At 38.5% G+C, this 22,681-nt stretch overlaps 1 protein-coding gene across 6 annotated transcripts in view; it reads left to right on the top strand.

Moving 5' to 3' along the window:
- LOC135491515 (uncharacterized) overlaps positions 1–22,681 on the top strand; it is a 75,350-nt gene that overhangs the window by 3,335 nt on the left and 49,334 nt on the right. For all 6 annotated transcript variants that reach the window (XM_064777460.1, XM_064777470.1, XM_064777478.1 and 3 more), the window contains one exon: positions 6,631–6,804. In XM_064777460.1, coding sequence (XP_064633530.1) covers positions 6,631–6,804 — 174 coding nt within the window. The remainder of the gene's footprint in view (positions 1–6,630; positions 6,805–22,681) is intronic.

A 22,681-nucleotide genomic window follows, 5' to 3' on the forward strand; every position in this document is an offset into this window, starting at 1 on the left:
CGATGAATACAATGGCGCCTCAGTCGGAATCAAAGCAAAAATGCATCATTAAGTCTTAGGCGATTTTTTGAATGGAAGCCTATGGGGGCCCTCTTGTTCACATGTTCATCAGAGCGGACCAGGATAATTGATCTGCGTCGGACTTATAAACAGGAAGTGGGAATGTGCATTTTCACCGCCCGAGAAAATGTACAAAGTAGGCTAAAGCGCTGGGCGTGCGGAATCCCCTTTAAGTGATACCAACACAGAATATACAAACCGGAAAGACATCGAGAGAATGCCATATACATGTAATTGTGTACTGGAGCGAATACTGTAAACCTGAAATTGACAACTTCAGTTTGACATGAACTTGAATACTGTGTACAGGTCTTGCTTAATTCTGTCTTCAGCTTTACTCGCATTAAATCATATTTTTCTAATTTTGAATATCTTTTGAATATGTTTTCTTGACGAGTGTGTCTCCTTTCGCTATTTTGCATTATTCTGGATAACGATTGCTTTTAACTATGAAACTGCATAATCTAAAAGTCTGCCCTTGTCATGACATGTTTTTGCTAGCTTGTTTGATGATATGACTTGAATCTACATTTGTACTGTTTTTTATAACTTACTCATATATAATGTACATCTTTGAAATAACTTAAGAGTTTACTAAATCTTCATCTAAATGTTAACTTCTCTAAAATATTTAACAAATAATCTGACTATCTCATTCTCTTCCTTATCCGATGAAATCTATCCACCCAGCACATCCTCTTACCATTTTTCACAATACCCCACTCTGACCACCATGTTGTGGAGTGCACCATGTTATTCTCAATATTGTAACATGATACTCAATATTGTAATTACCAGGTGTTATAAAACACAGTGTAACCTGACTCATGCCCTTCGATTGATTTTTTTTCAGCGCAGTTCGATATCTTATCGACCGTTTCATTTGTTAATTATACTCGGTCACAATAGACAACTTAGTTAACAATGGATATTGTGACAACAATAAAACTCAATAGATATTGTTACAACAATAGACATTGCGACAACAATAAATATTGTGACAACAATAGATATTGTGACAACAATAGATATTGTGACAACAATGGACATTGTGACAACAATAGATATTGTAACAACAATAGACATTGTGGCAACAGTAGTAACAATAGATATTGTAACAACAATAGACACTGTGACAACGATAGATATTGTAACAACAATAGACATTGTGGCAACAATATATATTGTGAGCAACAATATATATTGTGAGCAACAATATATATTGTGAGCAACAATATATATTGTGAGCAACAATATATATTGTGAGCAACAATAAACATTGTTGCTAGTTGCACCCTGTGAAATGAAGTGAAAAACTTCCTCCAGAAAATTCTTACCAAATGTTGCTTGGATTCGTATCGCCACTGACTGAGAAATTTACTCGGCAACCATATCTTTCAATAGATTTTTCCTCCATATTATGGTAACGCTTCAAGTGACATGTTGCATTTTTTGTTCAAACTTCAAAACATTTTTGTGCTGCTCAGTGGCGTTATTGGTCTTTCTGCGCAGGATGTTTGTTGGGCAAAAAACCTTTGATGGTTTTTCAGAAGCTGAAAAAAACCTTTACTTCTATGAGTGGATGTCGTGGTCACGAACGACTCAGATACAAGGTTTAGGGTATCAATCAGTGGTCGTGTTGTAATAATAGGACCGCCTAATGAGCTCCCCTGAGAACCACAATAGCGACCTTTATTGAAAGGTATGCTGATTACGAAGTAAGATAATGATTATTACCGAGCAATCCTGCGTAGCTTTGTCGTCCATCTGAAACACTGCTTGACATGTTGTGGCGAATTCTAAACCATCTTGATTACAATAAATCATGGTCAACTGTGTATGATGCATTCTGCGCCCATGCACTGTGCCTCGTTTTGACGGCAGCGGTTATGACAAGGCAATCATGGCCGCTTGTGGAAACATGGAAGAAACAGTCAAAATCTCATATCATGAGCGGTACATGTACATGTAATCAATTAACCTGTAGATATCGTTTTACCAAATCTTATACATACTTCAAAACCATAACTAGGTGGTTTTATGTTTCCTTGCAGTCATGTTCTCTTGACTAATGATCGTTTCCGGCGAAGAATGCTGGTGTTCAATATTTCCTACTGCCGATAAAACACATCCCGTCTTTAAAGGAAACCAATCAAGAAATTACAAAGTAAAAGCAAAATGAAAATCAGTCATAAATTTATGATGGGGGTTTTGAACAAACATATGTTTTCATTGATACATCTCATGCTTGTGAAGCTCTATCATGTGAGTTCTCATCTAGGCAAGATAAGATAACATTTTTCACTCTATACAATAATGAGTTTTAAGTACGTGTACATGTAATGTAATCAAAGTAATGGTATATATTACGATCGGCTCGTGGAAATTCAGCAAGATTTTCTAACTCGTGCGAAATCACTAATTCTTTGGCTACAAAATTTCTGAGTTCTGTAGAGCAATATTTCGCTTTACGTGGCCAACCAACCGATAATTAAATGTTGATGTGGCAATTTATAGGCAGATCATGACACAGTTATTTTCCTGTCAGCAATTAGTAAAATGATGCAAACGAAAAGACTGCTCCCACCCGTTTCTCTTGTTGAAATTAGGTGGACACTAAATGAACATGGCAGGCCATCGAGTAGAATCCGGGAACTAGTGTTGTTGAGCTATCCTATGAGAATTGTAATAACAGTAATCATACCATGGTTTTTCCGATGATATACCAATTAGTTTCTACAAATGTCACAACCAATTATTTCACGAGGCATTTTGTGGAAGCGATAAGGCACGGTAATATCATTTGAAATAAAATATTACCATTTTAAGATGTAAACAAACTACATGTATGCGCGTATATTGTGCAAATGAGTGTCAGAATATATTGTTCTAGAATGCCGTTTAATAATAAAGTTCTCAAAGTTAGTGTGATATGTATATCATTGTGTGGATCTCTTAACGTCTCGAATCTGATATACCATTTATATGTAGACCTGTTCGGCATATTGGTTACTAAAGTACTGCCATGATCTGATGATGCTTATGCTCAGCTACATCAATGTAATGTGATTACGTAGTCGGTATGTCAACAGTCTCGCGCAAATTAATTGTAGTGCCACTGGTCGGTATTGAGTGCACCCATAACGACATGATATTACTTCGTCGTTGTGTAAATGGAACCTCTGTTAATTAGTAGTGCCACTGGGTCAACATTAACGAGATGGTAATCAAAGTAAGGCCAGTTTCTCGGTTTCCAACAACTAGAACACGATTCTGGAGTGGCGGTGTAGAATTTTTAAATGTCCTAGAATAAACTGTCCGGGAACAAAGGATTATATCATGCGCTTGAAATATCTAAGCTATTGGCGGTTAGGGCCTCTAAAGAACAATATACCTTCATCCGTCAGAATTCAATAGGGCCGAACAATTTTCCAAGGGGCATTTTCTAATTTACACCGGTGTTACGTTTGTAGTTGTTTGCAATATTCCAGTGCTTCCTACAAGCACAAGAAACAGCTATTTTTAATAGGGGGGACTGAGCAAACTGTCTTTAAGCCTTCCCACTCATACAACGAGGGGAAACACTCAAAACGGAAACACTCAAAAACGTTACACCAGCACTTTAGCGGCCTGTAACTTGATTCAAATCGAATTATAAAATGATCAAAGGATTCTTCAATTTCAAAATGCCAGTGTCAACTCGACTGCTTAATGGACTGCCACACTCGAAATGCGGCGGAATACTCCATCCCCGTGATACGAAAAATTGTCAAAATAGAAAACAGAGCACATTTTAGAACTCGTGTACATTAATTTGATCAATATTCAATACAGTTGGATGTTTTCTTTAAGATTTATTGATTGCGAAAATTATAAACCATAAAACCTGTCTCATATTTCATGATAAATCAATAAAGCTTTAGCAATCTTGTAACACCTACAATATTTTGATGTTTTGTTAGTGAACAATGAATGTCACCCGTGCTCAAATGTCAGCCCGACATGTGTCATTAACACATTTAAGTTACATTAAGATCGTATGACCTTCCACCACTGGTTGGAGTGCCGCGAGGAATAAACTTCTTCTTTTTGGGGAGGGGGGGGGGGGGGGGCTTAAGGTAAACATAATTTACAAAATTTGTCAGTTTCTTGCTGTGTATTCTCTGTATTAAAGGTAAACTCTATATCAACTGCTATCAAAATATGCGGTACTTCTTGAAATCTCCCTAACTTAAATTTGTTTACGAAATTGGTACACTAATTGTTCTATATTGGGAAGGGAAGTCTACTGTCTATTTGTCATGTATTATGTCGGGCTATATATTCATGTAGCATGAAGTGCACTCGAATGATGCAATGAATTCCCAGGCTTAGTGGAATTGACCACCCTAAATAACAAATAAATGGTCAAGAATGAACTCTTCTTTCCTGAAATAGAACAAGTGTACCGCTATCTCCAGTGATGTACGTATTACAATGTACTTCACTTCAAACGTTTATAATGTGTGACGTCATCACTCATAACCATCCTCATGATTGAACTGAACACGTAGTCAAGATATAGGCCTATATAGGTATAGGTGCAAAAATAAATGCTGTTCGTCTGCTCATACACGAAAGGTAAAGATACGAAATCTGTATCGTTTTGTCTTGACATTTCATCGTTCTTCGTTCACACGTTCGTCTGGAAGTTGCGATAAGTTACTTTGACTGTTTCCCCCTTCCATGCACAGTAGAAAGATACCAGTCCCGACCTCGACGTACCCACACTAGACACCGTAGACGATCGTACACTCGTTATATTACCGGAAGGTCGAGGCTATTGGCCACATTCTTGGTTGTTTAGGGTGCATGGCTTGTTCCGCGAGGCCAAGAAAATGTCGACCGTAAAATAAGGTTACATCTCGGCTGCATCAAAATGTGCACTTGCCACCCCTACACAATAAAGAGCACAGTCAATGGACTCTTCCTTCATGTATAAACACAACATGCGTACATGGTAGAATACCTGCTGTCTTCTACAGCCCTGCACAGATTGAATAGGCGATTTTCCAGAAAATGCCGGATCGTTGGACAATGGGATAGCCCGTGTGCAAACAACTTCAGAACTTTGCCCGTGACGATCTATTGTTCAGGGCAACTCTCGGGATGCATCGTCGGCCATTTTCTGGAATCTTGTCTATCAAATGTATCAAGAATTGATAGAGGGCTAGTCTTTATTAATTCTTGGATGTATGAATCCCTTGCACTGTAAAACTGACCTCCTCCCGAAATATGCACCGTATAGAATTGTTTTTTTTGTCAATAATGATCTCGGATACATATTGTAACCGGCTATACGCAGTAGAGATATTGTTATAAATGATTATCAATTATAACATGTTTGTACACGTACATGTACATGTTACTGACTTGCCACTGGTCATACATTCTTACATGTATACGACTCACGTAGTATGGTTATAAATTATCATTTATGGTTACAACAAATGTATGTGAATATATATGACTTACATGTACGCCGAATAAAAATGATGTCTATGACTCACTGAGATCCATAGATATCTACACTCCAAAAAGGTTAATTAGTTGATACGATAAATGCACATCTTACTAGCCTGTTTTGCATCCAAACAAACCTTTATTGGAATATCTAGCACTTAGTAATTGTGCATGGCTAACACGGAGATGAAACTCGTGGTTAATTTACTTCTTAACAATATCTACGAATGAATTACCGACTTCTTTGGTTTTGAATATACGATAGTGCCGATTCACGATGAAGTGCACCGCTTAGAAACCGTAGTATGGTTCACCTTACTATCTATAAAAGTCTCCATTTAAAACAAGCCATTGCCCAGGTTATTGTATTGACGGTTATCATTCCATTTTGACACCATGCATTGATCCGAACCCGAATTGGTAGCTGTACCCGAATCAGTACAGTAGTCATACTACGTAGAATTGAATATTTTTTATTATTCCGGTAAGTATATCAATCATCTTTACACAGTGTACAAAAATACAACGCACCATACAACTTAAGTTAGTGCACTGACTTAAGCCTGTCAAAATACGCTATGCAGTATTGGACAACGAAGTGCAAACGCATAGAAATGTGATGACTGCATATCAAACAGGCTATAATTCGACTTTTAGATGGTTGTTATCAATTCAAAAAGTGATTTGACTGAACTTTAGCACTGCTGGAAGACCTTTTGGACAATTGAAAAATAAATAAGTAAAAAGACAAATTAATTCGAAATTTATAATTAAATTTTATTGATACAGTCATATGAAATGAAGCTGACATGAATAATTGCAAGAATTTTTCGAAGCAATATACATTGTACGATCTGTTTTAGACATTTATAACTCACCAACATATTGCTACAGGGACGTCATCATCAAGACACTACATAGGCTGCAAAACCTCTGAAACCATAGGTGGTATAGGAGTTTCGTTAAATGAGTTTTTGCCGAAAACCGATGAGAAATTTACCTGTACCTTTTGATTTTAATCATTCCTTCGCCTTTTATTGCATTTCCGCCTCCATCATATCTTTTCAGTATTCTTGTAGAAAGAGCTAATCAATGGCTATCGGAGCATACAAATGTTCAAGTCAAAACTTGTGAGACTATCGAAGTCAAGTCCAAACAAACATGTCACCACGTCGATTCGAACAAATCCACCTATTACGAACAGCCAGGAAGACAGAGAACCCAGTTTGTCAGGGCCTTAAGGTAAGTTTTGTCGTATTTTAAAAAAATTAATTACATGTACAAGAACACACTTGTATCTAGAGCAGAGTTCGATCAAATGTTTCTTTTGTATGTATATATGTTTGTTGGATACGTAGCGATTTATCATATGTAGAAATGTACATAGAAGCTACCGGTGATAGATCCGTAAAAACCAAAATCTACTTATATCATTCACGTTAATAAATACAGTAGAAGCCTTTACGTCAATCACTGCCGCATGGCTTCACACTTGAGAATCTGAATGTTTTTGTAGTTGTAAGTTCCTTGGTTCTCTGACTTAGGCATGACATTGATACATTTATGATCAGTCATATCGGCCGGTTCAGTCGGTCCGAAACCAGGTGATTACCCCTTTCGCTTGATCAAAAACAAACAACTCACTTTTTGATAAATTGGACATTACACAACCAATGACGCTACAGCGTTCGACTGAACTTTTACCAGGAGAGACCGTTATATGATCAAAGATTTGATATCAACAACACAATAACAGTAGAGGTTGTCACCCGACTCATAATTTACACTCCATCTCGGTGGCTAGGACATGGCCATCGTGTCTCTACAGCGTCCACTTGGCGACTTACCCGACTCCATTCCGTACTCATCCAATAATCCTGTATAATCCTTATTCATAATCACAATTCTATGATTGATCACAAGGATTATATCAGTGATCCTTAATCTACGAGAAAAATTGTTTGAATAATATCTCCAGCAGTCACGGCGGTTATCAGCTCAGACGCGCGAACTGGCAGCATTTTTTTGTCTCCTATAAAAATGACACCTGGTCGTTGGTCACAAATCATTGCGCGGAAAAAAGTAAAGCTCAACGAGCGGGAATATCTTGACAGGTAATTTTATCTGTCGAGTGTCATTTTTTACAGAAGGAGATATTGGTCCATTGATGAAAAAATACGAAAATATCTTGGTTTCAGTGGACCGACCAGGTGGTATACGTATGGGGCCGTTCACACTACGAGCGCAGCAATTGCTTATCAATTAATGAACACTTACATATGTACATGAACTAAGCATGTCTAATACTGATAATTCCAGTTACATATTTCGATTTCGATGTATGCTCTGGCTCAATGCGAAAATCATCACATATCATGAATGCCTTCTGGCTGGGCACTCCATTAAAAATGCCCGGAGTATTCTAATATGATGCATTGCTTCAAGATGACGATGGCTGCCGGGCACTGCACTCCGGATTGTCTATTAAAGAATTGAGAATACAGGATTGAAATTAATAAGTTCTATTCCAATTATTTCCTGGCAGGGAGATGGATTCTGCTTTAGACAGGTACGATTGTTTTATCATTCCGGTTGCTGGCGCACATATATTCTAAGAACACTGTTTGCTTCAATCATAAAGTGCATTATAACTCTGACATTACCCTTGTTTCTTCCTAGTCTCCTTTCCCGTCTCTGCCTTGACTGTACGTGACAGTAACAGTAACAAAGGAGCAACTCTCCTTGCCTTCATCCACAATCAATACTCCTGCCTACAAGTGGCAGACAATCCATGCTCGAGCCTTTGCTTGTCTTTACAAGTGTTTCCTTTCAGATTGGTAGATTGGGGAGTTTGCCGATGGCGCTTAGTTCTCGTTATTATGTGGTTCGAGAAGTGTCATAGACGCTACGAGATGGTGCAGATTGGGTTCAGGGTTAGCCATCCACAGTAAGTGGACATAGTGGCCTGTCAGTTCTTACGCCACAAGGTTTAAGAGATGGTTTCTGTCACGTTAGAATAAAGATAACACAATGGCATGATCGCAAAATGTAAAGAGGTATTAAGCAAAAGCCTTAAAATCTTGCTTCTTTATTCATAATGACCGAGCAGTAACGATTATAACTAACTAATGCTGGCGAACGTATGGAAATGCGCAAAATGGAAATCCACTTCCCAACTGTCACCGTGGATGATCTATGCGAAATTCCCAATAGACTGGCTTCTATGACCGAGTAGTTAGTCCAATGTATCTGACAAGTCCACATAATGCCACAAAAAAGCCAAATACATGTTTGCCTTACTAACGTGACTAATGTATTGCTCGCACCACAATGCTCGCCTAGCATTAAATAGGGAGCCTAATTGAGTAAGTGCCACAGTCATCTAGAAGAAATTGCTGTTCCGCAAGAAAGGAAGGAATGTAATGAAATGTTCAACGGCTGTATCCTTAGGGTGGAAAGACCATAAATCAACGCTGATAATTTTTTTCACGGCGAAGGAACGTTGACATAATAATTGCGGAGCTATATGAAGAGGTGGTATGATGCTACTTGCCTTCACAATGTCCAGTTACGAACTGGAGGTGGTACTTCGAATTACAGTAATTCCAGACTTATAATCAAAATATCGAAAATGAGATTCATACCTGCCTTGAGCTGTATTTAGGTTGGTTTTATTTCATTAAAACAAAACGAATTCCCAATTCAAAACATATCCTTCAGTCAATTTAGTCTTGTTTTTCTCTAACAAAGCAACAAGGAAGCAACGCTAGCCTACCAAATACTATATTTGGTCCATTATTGAGTGTTTCAAGCGTCTTGAATATCTTGCACAAACCGTATTATCACTCTATAATGTTGCCATTCTAATTAAATAATCTCAACCTAAATACAGGCATAAATTCTCATTCTTGGACATTCCGATAAGTGTGGAATAACTGTAATTCGACTGAAGTACCTGGTGACCATTCTTGCCTCACTGGAGAATTCTTAATTCTATCATCGATATCGAGGCAAGGATTTATAACTTGAGATTCACAGCATACACAGATAAATGCGGCGAGCCTTCTACTGTTTCATGCTATCCTCTGCATCAAAGGACATATACCACTGCTTCTCAGGCTATAATACATTTCAGCATCCCGAGATATTTTATTGTAAGATTATGCGGCGTACATGTATAGAGCCGGCCTCGGAGCCATCAAATGCACGAGAGCCCCATCAAGCATAAGATAGATTAAACCTGATCGCGGCAATAAAGAAGGAGAGAGAAGCAGTCTGTGATGAATTCTCCATCAGAAACTGCTGACTATAGCTTAAAACGTATATTACGTACACGCTAGCGCGCCCGAGTAAGCCATTTTTACGCCAGCACGATCTAGTATTAAGTCATTCATTTGATGTAGTACGGGTGAATGTGCAAAGTGGGTGTGTCCATTGGTGACCATTTCGGAATGGTGTATTTGGCAGGTTATAATGGCGTATTTCAATATCATGTATTGAATCAAACATTTTGTACAATATGGAAGTCAAGAAGGGGTCTGCTAGCATCATTAAGGTCTTTGTTTTATCTTGAAACGCTCACAATTTGAGACAATAACTATATATCTGTGCATAAACACATATGGCTCCAAGTTCATATACACATGTTTGCTTTCTTTCCCTCATTAGTATCAGGAAAACTGCACACGATGAATATTATTTTGTCCTCATTTTAGTAGAATGCCCCAGGTAAGATAACATTGCTTGTTTCATCCTGTTCTATATTTCGCCCACGCAATGCATTTGGAACTATGTTGGTTACCTTCCGGCAGTTAAGTTAGATGAATCAAAAACTCCATAAAAGCGCATTGTACCTTTTGATTAAAAACCCCTCATAGTTGTTAACGATATATTTGCTTTTGTCTTAGTCCCTAGTGGATATTGGTTATCATATTTGAATTCCTGATGGAAAGGCATTGTCACAATTTAAATTTTTGATGATAATGCATTCCAAAGGTTAGCCCAGATTCGTCATGTCGTTGCTAATGTAATCTAATCGCGAGCGACGGGAGCTAATCAATAGACTGAGTAGAATTGATGGAACCTCGCCTTCGATTACCTAGATTATCACACGGAAGTGTTTGTTACCTATGAATGTTTCATTGGATGGGATGGGGCTGCCAGTTTAGTGACAGAGCAAATAATGTTCTGAGCTGCAAACTTTGGGCCGTATATGGTCGTTAAGAACAAGGATTTTTAGATATCAAATATAAGCAGTACTTCTGAGGGCTAACAACCCAATTCCTTAACTGAACCCGGTAACCACAAAAAAATAAGGAAGTTACCTACATGGCGTTCTATAAATTGGCGTTATCTTCTTCTGTTAAGCCAAATAAATCAATAGGCCAAGTTATGGTTAACGCTTTGAATGACTTACTTGTTTTGAAATAACCAGTCGCTTGACTAATTATTTGATGCTGTGTGGTCAAACGAAGAAGAAAAAGAACTAAAGAAGAAGAAGAAGAAGAAGAAATAAAGAGTAAGAATAATTTTCCTTTGCTTCCGAATGTACCAGTATGGTTAGACGACATGATTGTTCAAAACCTGGTTTTTTCTTTGAGAAATACCACTGGGAAGAATGTAGACTGAAAATGGATAAACGTAAACGAATACGCAAGAAAAAGTATCTCTTTCAATAGATATGTAACCCATGTTGATCTCAAGACCTAGGGCAAAATATAGATTGCGAGCGTGTGAAATACGAGCACTCATCTATCAAGTGGTAAACCGAAGCATTCTGTTGACTCTGATGCCATGGTTTCAACTTGGTATGAAAGCCTCAAGCCATCTCAAGCAATCCTATTGGACCTTGTCGCCTAGCTGGACGCTTATTGATTCTGGTCTTCAGGAAAGTCAAGCTGAGGACAGTAATTACACCCTATAGACGAATCTCTTTATTGTTGTTAAAAACCTCGAGCTCTACGTGGGTGGCTTATGGATGAAATATGCAGCAACTTGTTGTTCTTGGTTCAGCTGTGATGTGCTTGAGTTCAGAAGGTCTAAAAGTTTTAATTGGTATGGATTTATAAAGCAATAGCTATTTCTTTGTTGGTAGGTCTGCTGGAGGCAACTTTTAATCAAATGGTTACTGTGCTTGTGCAAAGAATGATTTCTTTGAAAGAAAATTTAACGAAATGAAAGATATTATTTCATTGTAAGCATGGTCTCATTCAATCCAAGATCAAATCACACGACTTCAACTCCATCCCTGAAACTTGTTTAATATCTAACCTTTCTTTTTTCGACCAATTTTTAATGTCCTTGACTTTTCATCATGAGGTCAATTTAACATGACGTTTGTTAGTGCTTTTGCTGAATTTAGAGTTAGAAGGTTAAGGCTGTTTACAAGGGTCATGAGCATGACAAAAAGCTTCATTTTGACTGACCTTGAACTCGTTATCAATTTATTTTTGATAACGTTGAACGAGCCACCATTGAGCCTTTATACACCACAAGTGCATACATGTACTGTACATGCAGTGCATTCATATCAAATCAGATTTCTATTTGCACTGTTTTTAATTTCTCCATTGTATGCATGAGCACAATCTCGTTCACATAAGCAGTTGTTTACATTTAACATAATGATGCACTAATGCACTGGAAGAAGATTTCAATGGCAATCAAGTTATGTCCAATAGAACTGTTAATGAACACTCGTGCGTCGAGTGAGGATGAGTTGAAGGGCTAATAAGTATGGTATTAGATCAATACATTCCTACCTAAGTGCATTACTGCATTAATACAGATACGTTATCTCTGTGATGTGCTAATTTATTTGACATGAATTGACACTGACGGATACAACACTGATAGTGTCAAGGAGAATTTGAGATATATTACGTGAATCCACCTGAATGTCTTCTGGAACGCACCAATGAAAAAGGTTTCTTTTTATGTCGTTACTCAGTAAAAACATACCAAAGCTGACATCCACATGGTAATGTTCCCTATTAGAACTCGACAACTATAATGCAATCGAGTAGCTTACAGCCGTTTCTTGTCCCGTCTCTCTATTTGTAATAAGCTGTCACTGTTATTTTTGGCTGAGCAGCAGATATGGTGACAGCTAATGTAACTTCGAATCTTAGAAGACTGAGAAAGCTTTAGTGCGATTGTAAAGCTTGTAGCTAGCTTGCTATACTGTACATTCGTGCGCCTTTCGAAGAGATGGATGCGTATTATGTACATATATAGGCCATACAGGACGAGAACACAGTTGAATACCTGATATTCAGCTTTATCATTGAGAGAGTAATAGTTGTAATAAAGTAAAAGACCCATCGGACTCATTGTGGTTGTTGAAATTGAGGGGTGAAAGGAAGTACATTACACCCTCTAAAAAATTTTGGAGAAAAAAAAAGGTTGGGGGTGTCATTTTTGGCTCATAACCATTGCATTTTTATATTCATTTGATTGGTCACCGTGAATCGACAGATTTGAATTCCATTTGCGACGGAAATTATGGATTTTAAGCTAGTCATTTGTTTGTTTTTGTACTGTCTTTGCAAAGCATGTTGGTGTGGTTCTGCTCTTACACTACAGAATAATACCAGTAAAGATTCCAATCACGACTTGACCGCTTTTCCTACCTGTGTTGGCATTAAGGATCAAAGTTAACCAAATAAACCTATTAATCATTGCTTCTCGCAAGGGACATCATCAGTGGAAAGGATATCTTTCATCATCAAAATCCTTTATTTGCACCCCTTAATCGACATCGCTTTCTTTAGGTATCGGTAATCAAAATCTTGTCATTCGCCGTTACCATGGTAACGTAGCGTTCATGAGCGACGCGCTGCTGAAACCAACTAGGGAACGCTAGTCGGACCAAACCATCATTTATTTTTATAAATGTGTTTTCCTCTGAGTGATCATGTTGTTTTGTGGTAAAATGACAGAATCACTAGTTTCTATTCATGAACATGTCTTAACCACAAATTAAATCGGAGGCTTACCCAAATAACCATCAGTTATGAGGAGCATTTTAACATCTACTTGGCTTGTCTGAAAGATGTTAGCTCACACGTAATAACTACAGTTTTTGCATGCCGCATGCAGTCAGCTAATACCGGCTTATTTATCACACGCTTAACTCATCTGATCATAAAAATCTGGTATCGTCGGCAGTTTTTGTTGCCGGATTACGCTGTTCTTTACTGAATGTATTCAGCGTCACGTCGTCTGAGAAGCATAAAAAGGCAGTTTCTAGCGTGGTGTTTGAAAAACCAATGAATCTCAGTGACTTGGATGCAAAATAAGGTTCGCAGCACGTAGTTTCGGTCATTAGTATTTCTGATTTAAACCATTCTCCCCTAATATTAGACCCACTGACATGGACTGAAATAATGTAGCCGCGTCAATTATGCGCCTGTGTTGAAGGACATTTTACTTCAATATACAGAATTTCATTACTACCGTATCCTTATTGTATTTAAATACATGATCATGAAAATGTGACATGCTTACTATTACCATTCTTAACTGCTGGTTCTTCAATCAATGTATTCTGGCATAGGAAAGTTTTCTAAGATTATCAACATCCTTAGCACTATAGGTACTGTCCTGAATTCTCTAGCCCAGAATTTTGATTTGAAATCAAATGCTGCCCAGAGATCACAATGTCATGACGATTCTGTTCTCATTGGTCTAGATTGGATTTCACAAACTGTTGTTTCGATTGTTAGATAGGTATGTAGTTCAAATTGCATTAAGAAGGTATCGCCACTTTGCTTAACGCTTAACATTTTCTTGGAGAAATCATTTCTCTGAGCCCTTTTCATTCTGGCGTTTTGTAGTTTTCGCATTGCTATATCAGTGTCTTCTACATCAAGGTACTGATTGATAGTCATTAGATATACAAAATAACCTCATCACACAACCAGAATGTCACAGTTCCCTGACCTTTCTCAGTTATAGAACTTAGAGCAGTGTCAGAAAATAGGATATTTCCCTCCGTTCATGCTATTTGAAACAAACTCTTGATCTCAAAATCAAGCCCACCAACCTCATCTCACCGTAACCCAACATCCATCTTCAGTTAGACCCTGGTAATCTTTTCGTAATTGCTCCGGGTCGTGCTTCATCTTGCTATGTTGAAGGAGAACTAGGTGTTTCAGAATATATGTCACACTTTTTATTTCGAAGTTCAGATAATAAAAAAACGACTCAAGTATTTAGTATGTAACTGAACCCCAAAAATTAGATTTCTAAAGATAATATTATGTTACAAAAGTTTCGGATTAATACAGCCAATCAGATCGAGGATTTTTCTCTGATTTCAATGTCGCTGTCATCAGCTAGAAATGTGGAAAAAGTTTGCATGAAATAAACTTTCCGAGGACAACTTGTCGTTTGTGGATATTTTGGCCATCATGAAATTTAAGATATATTAAGAGTCAAAAGTGTTAGATATTTTCTAAAAACACCCAGTACATGTTCCGATTTCGTTCTGCCATGTCAGGGATTTGTCCAATAATGCGACACGTTAGTTCAATTGAGCAAATGGACTCATTTCGTCGTGTCGATAGTGTGGTCGTCTCGTCTTCAGATATATCTGGCAGGGGATTGAGCGGTGCTGTCAATAAAGATGCAACTACAGAAACTTGATTAGAAAGACACCGTGCGTTATCTTTGGTACTCCTGTGTTTTTGCTTTTAGATTTCTGGTAGATACAGAGTTGTCAGTAGTTGAGAGTAAATATGCCACAGGACGTGTACTATGGGCGGTTATTTCCGCATAAATAGAGGTTGTCTCAAATAGACATTTTATGTCGTGTTATGACTCGAATAGACGTTTGGTGGCGCTCGTTTTAACGGAGACGTACCTGAAATAAACATATTGTGTCGTATCTCAAATAGACATACACTCAAATAGACGTTTGGTGGCGCTCGTATCTCAAATAAAGCGCCACCAAACGTCTATTTGAGTGTATGTCTATTTGAAAAGCGCCACCAAACGTCTATTCGAGTCATAACACGACATAAAATGTCTATTTGAGACAACCTCTATTTATGCGGAAATAACCGCCCATAGTGTACTATATAGCCCAATGTGCTGGCCAGGCGAAGATTTTTTAACCAGAGCTAACGCACCTAAAACTCAAACATTCACTGTCTCCTAGTTATTTTCATACTCATGAACTCAGTAATAGTGTCTGTCTAAAAACAATAAAAAAAATATTTAAATCTCAAGAAATCTCATGCAGCTACTTATCGCTTGGTGTACATGTGAATAAAAAACGGGTACAATTAGTTGTCAAAATGTACACCGAATTTTGTTGAAGTTAAGCTAAAAGTGTATTCTGCTGCCTTATAATCATGTCAAGGGGGTGATGTTGTAATTTTCGCAGGGTAATTGTCAACTTGTACTGTGAAGGAATTCTGTAGTTGAAGCAATATGCTTGGTTGGTACATTTATGTACATGGCGAAATATTCCATATTGTCTTTAAAGCGGATCAATGTTGCATACCAAGTGGCATTACGATTCATTTCGTGCAGATGCATGAACGAGAAGAAGATGAAGACAAATGCTTCAGAAGAGATCTATGATGAACTTGAAAAAACTTAGCAGTATAGAAAAACAACTTCATGAAAAGTATCGTTTTGGCACAACCAAAACCAACTTATACTGTATCAATATCCTAAACACCGGAGAACGGTTTTGCTGCTCACTCTAATCTCGAGTAAGATGTCGTTGTGCGATTTTTCTTACCATTCTTTCTCAGATCACCGTATCGATTTCCTTACATGTACCTTTCTAACTATCAAGAGGAGGTCTTCGAAAATAAATTACATGTAGCCAACGTCTTCAACAAATAATGGTATCGGAATCCCGTCATCCTGACATAACCAGCGATTTTCAATGTACTCCGCCTCTCGATATTTCAATTTGTATACGAGGCAGGAGTATCAAAAACCTGATCTCAGGATGGAATCCCGTTGGCGCTCTTAGATTTGTCCTTGATGGAGATTTTTTTGTGTGTAAAATCACCAGATGAACAAGGCAAACGTACCGGGATGGTTCCGCGTACTCAGGTGCACGGGATACATTCTCTATCATTCTGCCCATGACTCTACAGGGAGTTCTCTAACGCTGTCTATCATTCAAGCAGGCTCTTCGGGGATAGTTTTAGAACAGTAAATTGTCTAGTCGTACGCTGTAGTTTTTCGGATGAGATTGCTGTTGATATCAGTACAGTGCGGAATACACTGCTGTAGGTTACTGGAACAACCATGAATACGAGTCAGTTGGCTTGGCGAGCATTGGGCTGGCACAGCTGAGGCGTATTCTAAAAATGTTCGTGTCCAGTGAATTTCACATTTCTTTTTCTATGACTGCATGGATTGAGCATTCTCAATGGATTGATCATTTTCAACTTAGCCATTTTTCTACATGTTGAGAAGACATACATACAGATGTGAGAAGGCGTAAAGACCTAAAAATGGGCCTTGGCGATTTTAAAAACAGTATGAGAAAATTTATATAAAATATATCATAACCTACATGCTGTACAAAGCTATCGTCATTTCCAGAGGATGACGATGCAGCCGGGTGATATGTGCATGTCAACGACTTTATAGTTGATAGTTGAAGTCTATATATACTAGATCATAAATTCCAATGCAAGTTTACACCTATGTGATAGCTCATTTGTCACAGATTTGGCAATCACGTTTTATTTATGTCACGTATTATCTTCTCTTTTTTGGTAAGCATTTCATAGATCAATTTTTGACTTCTGCGGTAAGGCATTTTTCAATTTTCTTACCTATTACCTCTCGCCACTTTAGACCTCATACCCAAATAACTTCTTCAAATAATGAAATGGCTTTAGCTTGGGATAATTCGTTGCAAGGGTCACTGCCCCATGGTACTCTCATGGTGTTATGTTCTCCATCAGTATTGAGTTTGAATCAAGCCATCCCGTATAAGATTACAATATCATTCCATTTTCTGACTTCTACAACGTTAGCGTGACAAACAGTCTGGATGGTGGAGATGTAATCCTGTTTTGCCCGAACATGATACCTTCATTGATACTGAAGGTCGTTCTTGAAAATATCCCTGAAGAAATTCTGTTCCCTTGGTATGGGTACGAAGAATGGCCATAGTAGAAATGGAAATGATCAGAATCGAAAAAAAGAAGAGGAAAAATAATTCGGTGCTTTAGCTTCTAGAAAACTTGAATTTGTAACCATCCCTTGCTCCATACACCACTTGCATTGGGTATTGATCAAGTCAGGGAAGTGGTTTACACCAAATCTCTCAAAGAAATCGTACAAGCTAACACAGCATTTGAGACTTAATTTGAATCTCAGTTTAAACCATCAATCATCAAGTAATGGCCTGTGCGACACTCGTTTGATCAAGCGAAAACCGATGTTCTATGTAGGCAGGATGAACTTTCGGGAAAAGATTCGAATTTAGGACTGGGAAGCACGTACAGCATGTAACCTCGGCACCCGTTTTGAAGATCTTAGAAGAAGGAATAGAATATTAGGTTCTAAAATATGTTATCAGCTTAGTTCAACCAAAGGAGGCCTAATTTCCATGGCTTTTGGACAAGATAGAGATATCTTGATTATTGTTGCTGTTAGGAGACGTAATCGAAGCCTTTTCTTGAGATATATATATAACATGTATAACTAGCTTTTCATCGCGCTACAAAGTATCTCGAAAGATACTCTCCTAAGATGCTTTGAACATCCTTGAGCACACAATACGACGCGTTTCGAAAACAATCACTCCAGCCGATCCATTTAGCACATCATTGCACAGCGTGATGAAGTAGGCGATGATCGAATGCACATACCCTTCAGTATTGTTCCGTGTGCAGAGTCCACGGATACGTCTTGAGATGGATCCCTATTGATTCCACATGATCAGTGAATGAGGCGCATTCAGATGAAGATGCGGTCACATTTTTCCTGAGCGGCCATGCTGCGCAGTAATTTGTTTCCGCCATTAGTTCGGTCAATAATCGGTCAATTTCAATATTGGTGACTGCGCCTTGCATTCATGTGCACACGTGTGAGTGGATTCTGGTACATTCGCTGGGCGTGATTCAATGAATGAACAGGTAAAATCATTACTGTTTTGAGGGTGAATATGTAAAGGCTGCATTCCTCAAAGAGCCAATGAATCAAATGATTGCACAAAATCAGCAAAAGCGACAACGAATGTTGAGGAAAAGCGACAGTAATTTCTCATCTGAATTCAACTTCTGATTTAGGGAACGTCTCTTATGAGATATGTAGAAATATGAGAAAACTACTGGCAATGATTCACTGATCACAAAACCGAATGAGGATAAGGTGGCTTGCCATCGCATGTTACCATCTCCAGCTCGGGTGGTCATTTCATTTGCATTTTCACTTCAGTATAAAACAATGTCCTTGAAGTTCTGGAGAAGGTAGAAAATTGTTTCTGAATTGTCCATGAAGCCAGCAACGTGCATTCGCGGGGGCGAACCACCACAACAGCTCCGTCATCTTGCCCGTGTACATTGTATGACGCCAGGCGTAGATATCTAGAAATTGCATTTGCAATCACCAGTATTGAATATCGACTGATCAATCCTTTCCCGCAAATTGTGTTAGTGGACCTGGGGTGATAGGAGAACATATGCTCTTGCGGAACTAATTATGAAGATTTCTCTTCTGCCATGTATGCTGTCAAAGCACTAACGACAAGTATTCTGAAATAGAGAGAAAATTGAACACATAGGTGAAATATACATTTATGTGAAGCTGGATATATTAAAAAATGTATGAATAGAGACGAATTTTTGATATGACCGCACCGAGAAACTTGTTCAAAGCGGACATATCCAGAAGTGGGCCGATACCTCAAGGACATGGCTTGAAAAGAATGTATAGGGAAGAAATTAATAACCTGATGGTCCACAAATCAGAGCATCAACGGATCATATGTTGCCGTATAAATAATGCTTCTTCCATCAAATAGCAATGACTATAGTTCCTGCACATCACTCCTGTACAACTAGCTCCTTTAAATTAAAAGTATACTTATCCCTTTGGCGTTGGGAAACTATCGCTTTTGCAATACATTCGGCGTACTCTTGTCAGGTTGATGGCTAACCCCGAAAGGCAGCTTCTTTCCAGTCAGTGGGCAGGCATAGGGAAAGAAAGTCCCACACTATAGCTAGAGCCTAAAGGCGAGCGCGCAGTTTTTGACATCGGCAGTGGTCAGAGATCGCCCCGACATCGAGCAATGGAAATTGGTCCCATTCAGTTCCCCGATGGCCTCACGAGATATCCAATCGGATAGTCAGACAAGTGTCATGGCGGTCGATTTGATGTCAACCCGCTTTATCGGCAACCAATTTATCAAAATCATGTTTGAAATGAATATAGCGGAATAGTAGTGACTGGGTGTGTTTAAATGATTTGGTATTCTCAATTGCTGTACATTATATACAGTATCTTTCCATGAAAGCTATGCCTCTCACAAGGAATATGATTCTGAAGTTCTATGTATGATACTATGGTCATCGAATGAATTATTTTTGAGTGGCATGTATATTGGATAGATTTTTAGAAATTCGATGTTCTTGAAGTGAACCTCATCCTTTATCCACGGACTACCGCAACCGAGGTCATGGCCTTTGTATTGATTCGTTCTGCTCCGGCTTCACTGTCGTAAGACTTCCCCATTACCGAAAGTTAATTCGACAAGGAACAACCCTGGGGTGATGTCGTAGGTTGGTGTGTGAAGACACTGTTTCTCATCCTTTCCATCTTCCGTTCACATTCACTGCTAATAGATATTTATTAGCCCTGGCAGCCTTGGGCCATATTCTTTAGAAGGTTTTTTCCCAATCTCATAATGCACTAGTAGTCAATCATTTAAGTATAAGAATCTGCCATTAGCCTTTGGCATGGGCAAAAGGGATTATTTCATCTTATAGCTGCACTTCAGGATTTGGGGATCTTTTTGGAGACGCATGTGTCAGTGTTCCATGCAATAGACAGCTAGAGAGACCTTGGCTTTTCAGAAGGGGGGACAAGGAAAAATGTGTCAATCTGTCTTTCAGCGTTTCCATCCATCGATCGACTAATATTCTACGCCCTCCGTGCTATCTTTTTTGTGCAAAAAGATTAATTACAATCATATTCTGTACTTTTTTCTCCAGCTTCAATCGCGCTTCCAATAGATTAATTACCGCGACGTTCTGTACCCCAGTCCCCCCCCCTTGCTTCCAATCGCCAGCCTGGTTGGGAACTATTGAATAAGCCGTCATCCCGCAGACAAGGAAATAAGCAAACCTCGAACGCTCACTCAGAACGCCGACGACGTTGACATGTCGGCATTCAGGCATGTGAGGACCAATTATAAACGGGGTATTTCTTGGGGAAATAATGTGGCGCTGAGGATCCATTCTGGCTCGCTATTGATCTGGTGATGCGTGCGCTCACCATGGCAGCCCGTGGATGTTAGGCTTACCAGTAGCCATGGCAACATTGACCCAATTTCCACAACTGTGACATTTGATTCAAATTCCCCGTCACTGACAGAGATTTATCATACATTTTTTATAGCTTCGAATCCGGCTTGGCTAAAGCCACGACGTCCAATTACCCATTGCCATGTAGACTGGAAATTGGTGATTATAAAGCTCAGTTCCTCTCAAATGTAGCTTCACTGTTATGACTCTTCTTTGTAGGAATTGTAGTGATCTGATGATCAAAATACTTAATTATTCTGATCCGGTCAGTTATTACATTAGTTTAGACTGGATTTGCCATGACCTCTCATTCAGGATTTGCAATTGACGATTGGTATATCTTATGATAAAAAAATAAACTGACGATCGACAGAGTTTTATACTTTTTCTATCGAATTAGTATCGTTCTAGTAGAGTTTATCTCCAGAAGAAGTTCTTTCTCTAGATATCAACAGCAACTGCATTCCAAGATACCTTATAGTTTAACGCTAGCTATTCGTATCAGAAGACAACTAATCCCCTGCATAGTTTGGAAGAAAAGTAATATCTTTGCGGTTTCCTAAGCTGTAATAATCAAGCTGATAAGTTTCATTTAGCAAATCGGCTACCAAACCAATAAAGTGAACCTGCGGTTACTCAGCTTCACTTCATTGGTTTTACTTATAAACAGTTCTGACATTTTAAGTGTCGTCTTCACAAATTCATCAAACGCAGTTGGTATCACAATAACGCCTGTCCTATGAATGATTGATGATGTTTGAACAATACTAAATAGCTAGATAATAGGAAATAGTTCATCTACAATTTGCTGGCTGCACTATCTAATTCAAGGTTGAAATGGGTACAATTTGAGGTACAAAGTTCTAGGCAACTGTAACAAACTGGGAAGGGGGCTGCAAGTCAGGGAAGGTTAATATGTATACAGTGAGCAATTATTAGAATTATGTCGTGCATACCGGGATGTACACAATGCATTGTCATCATGCTAAACCTTCAAACATACCAGAGTCGAGTACATCGCTGTAATATATTTGACAATTTCTATACCAATACCATCACCAGAGGTAAATATCACTCCCATTAACTGTTTCATCATCGGCGCAATTAAATAGAAATTGTAAAATTGATGAATATTTGAACAGTCCTGTGGTGAACAGAGGGAAACATATTTGAAAACCGATGCACTGAAGTATTATATAGATTGGGTTATGCCAGTATACTAGATGTTGTCATTGGCAATCTGTATTCATTTCTTTTATCAATCAACTGATATATTAACCCTTAGCTTGCTGACTCCTTGGTTAAAGGTACTGAATACAAAACTGGCAGCGTCTATCCTGTATGAGATCAGCTGAGTGGGATTTATTCATAGTAGGCCTATGTCTGATCAGGGCCCGGTTGTTCAAAAGCACAAAAGTCACGTTACCCTTAACTGTTACGTTAAGTATCCTTATTGCCGTCATCTCTTTCAGTTAATCCTTTGAATTTTCATGTTAAGACTTAACGGCACCGTTAAAGCTAGTGTGATTTTGAACAACCCAGCCCTGATAAACAGTGCTGTTCGAATTAGATCTGCAGGAATAGATAGATGAATGCTTTGTGCTTTCCCT

Source organism: Lineus longissimus, chromosome 1 (genome assembly GCF_910592395.1).
Source record: "Lineus longissimus chromosome 1, tnLinLong1.2, whole genome shotgun sequence".
Lineage (NCBI taxonomy): Eukaryota > Metazoa > Nemertea > Pilidiophora > Heteronemertea > Lineidae > Lineus > Lineus longissimus.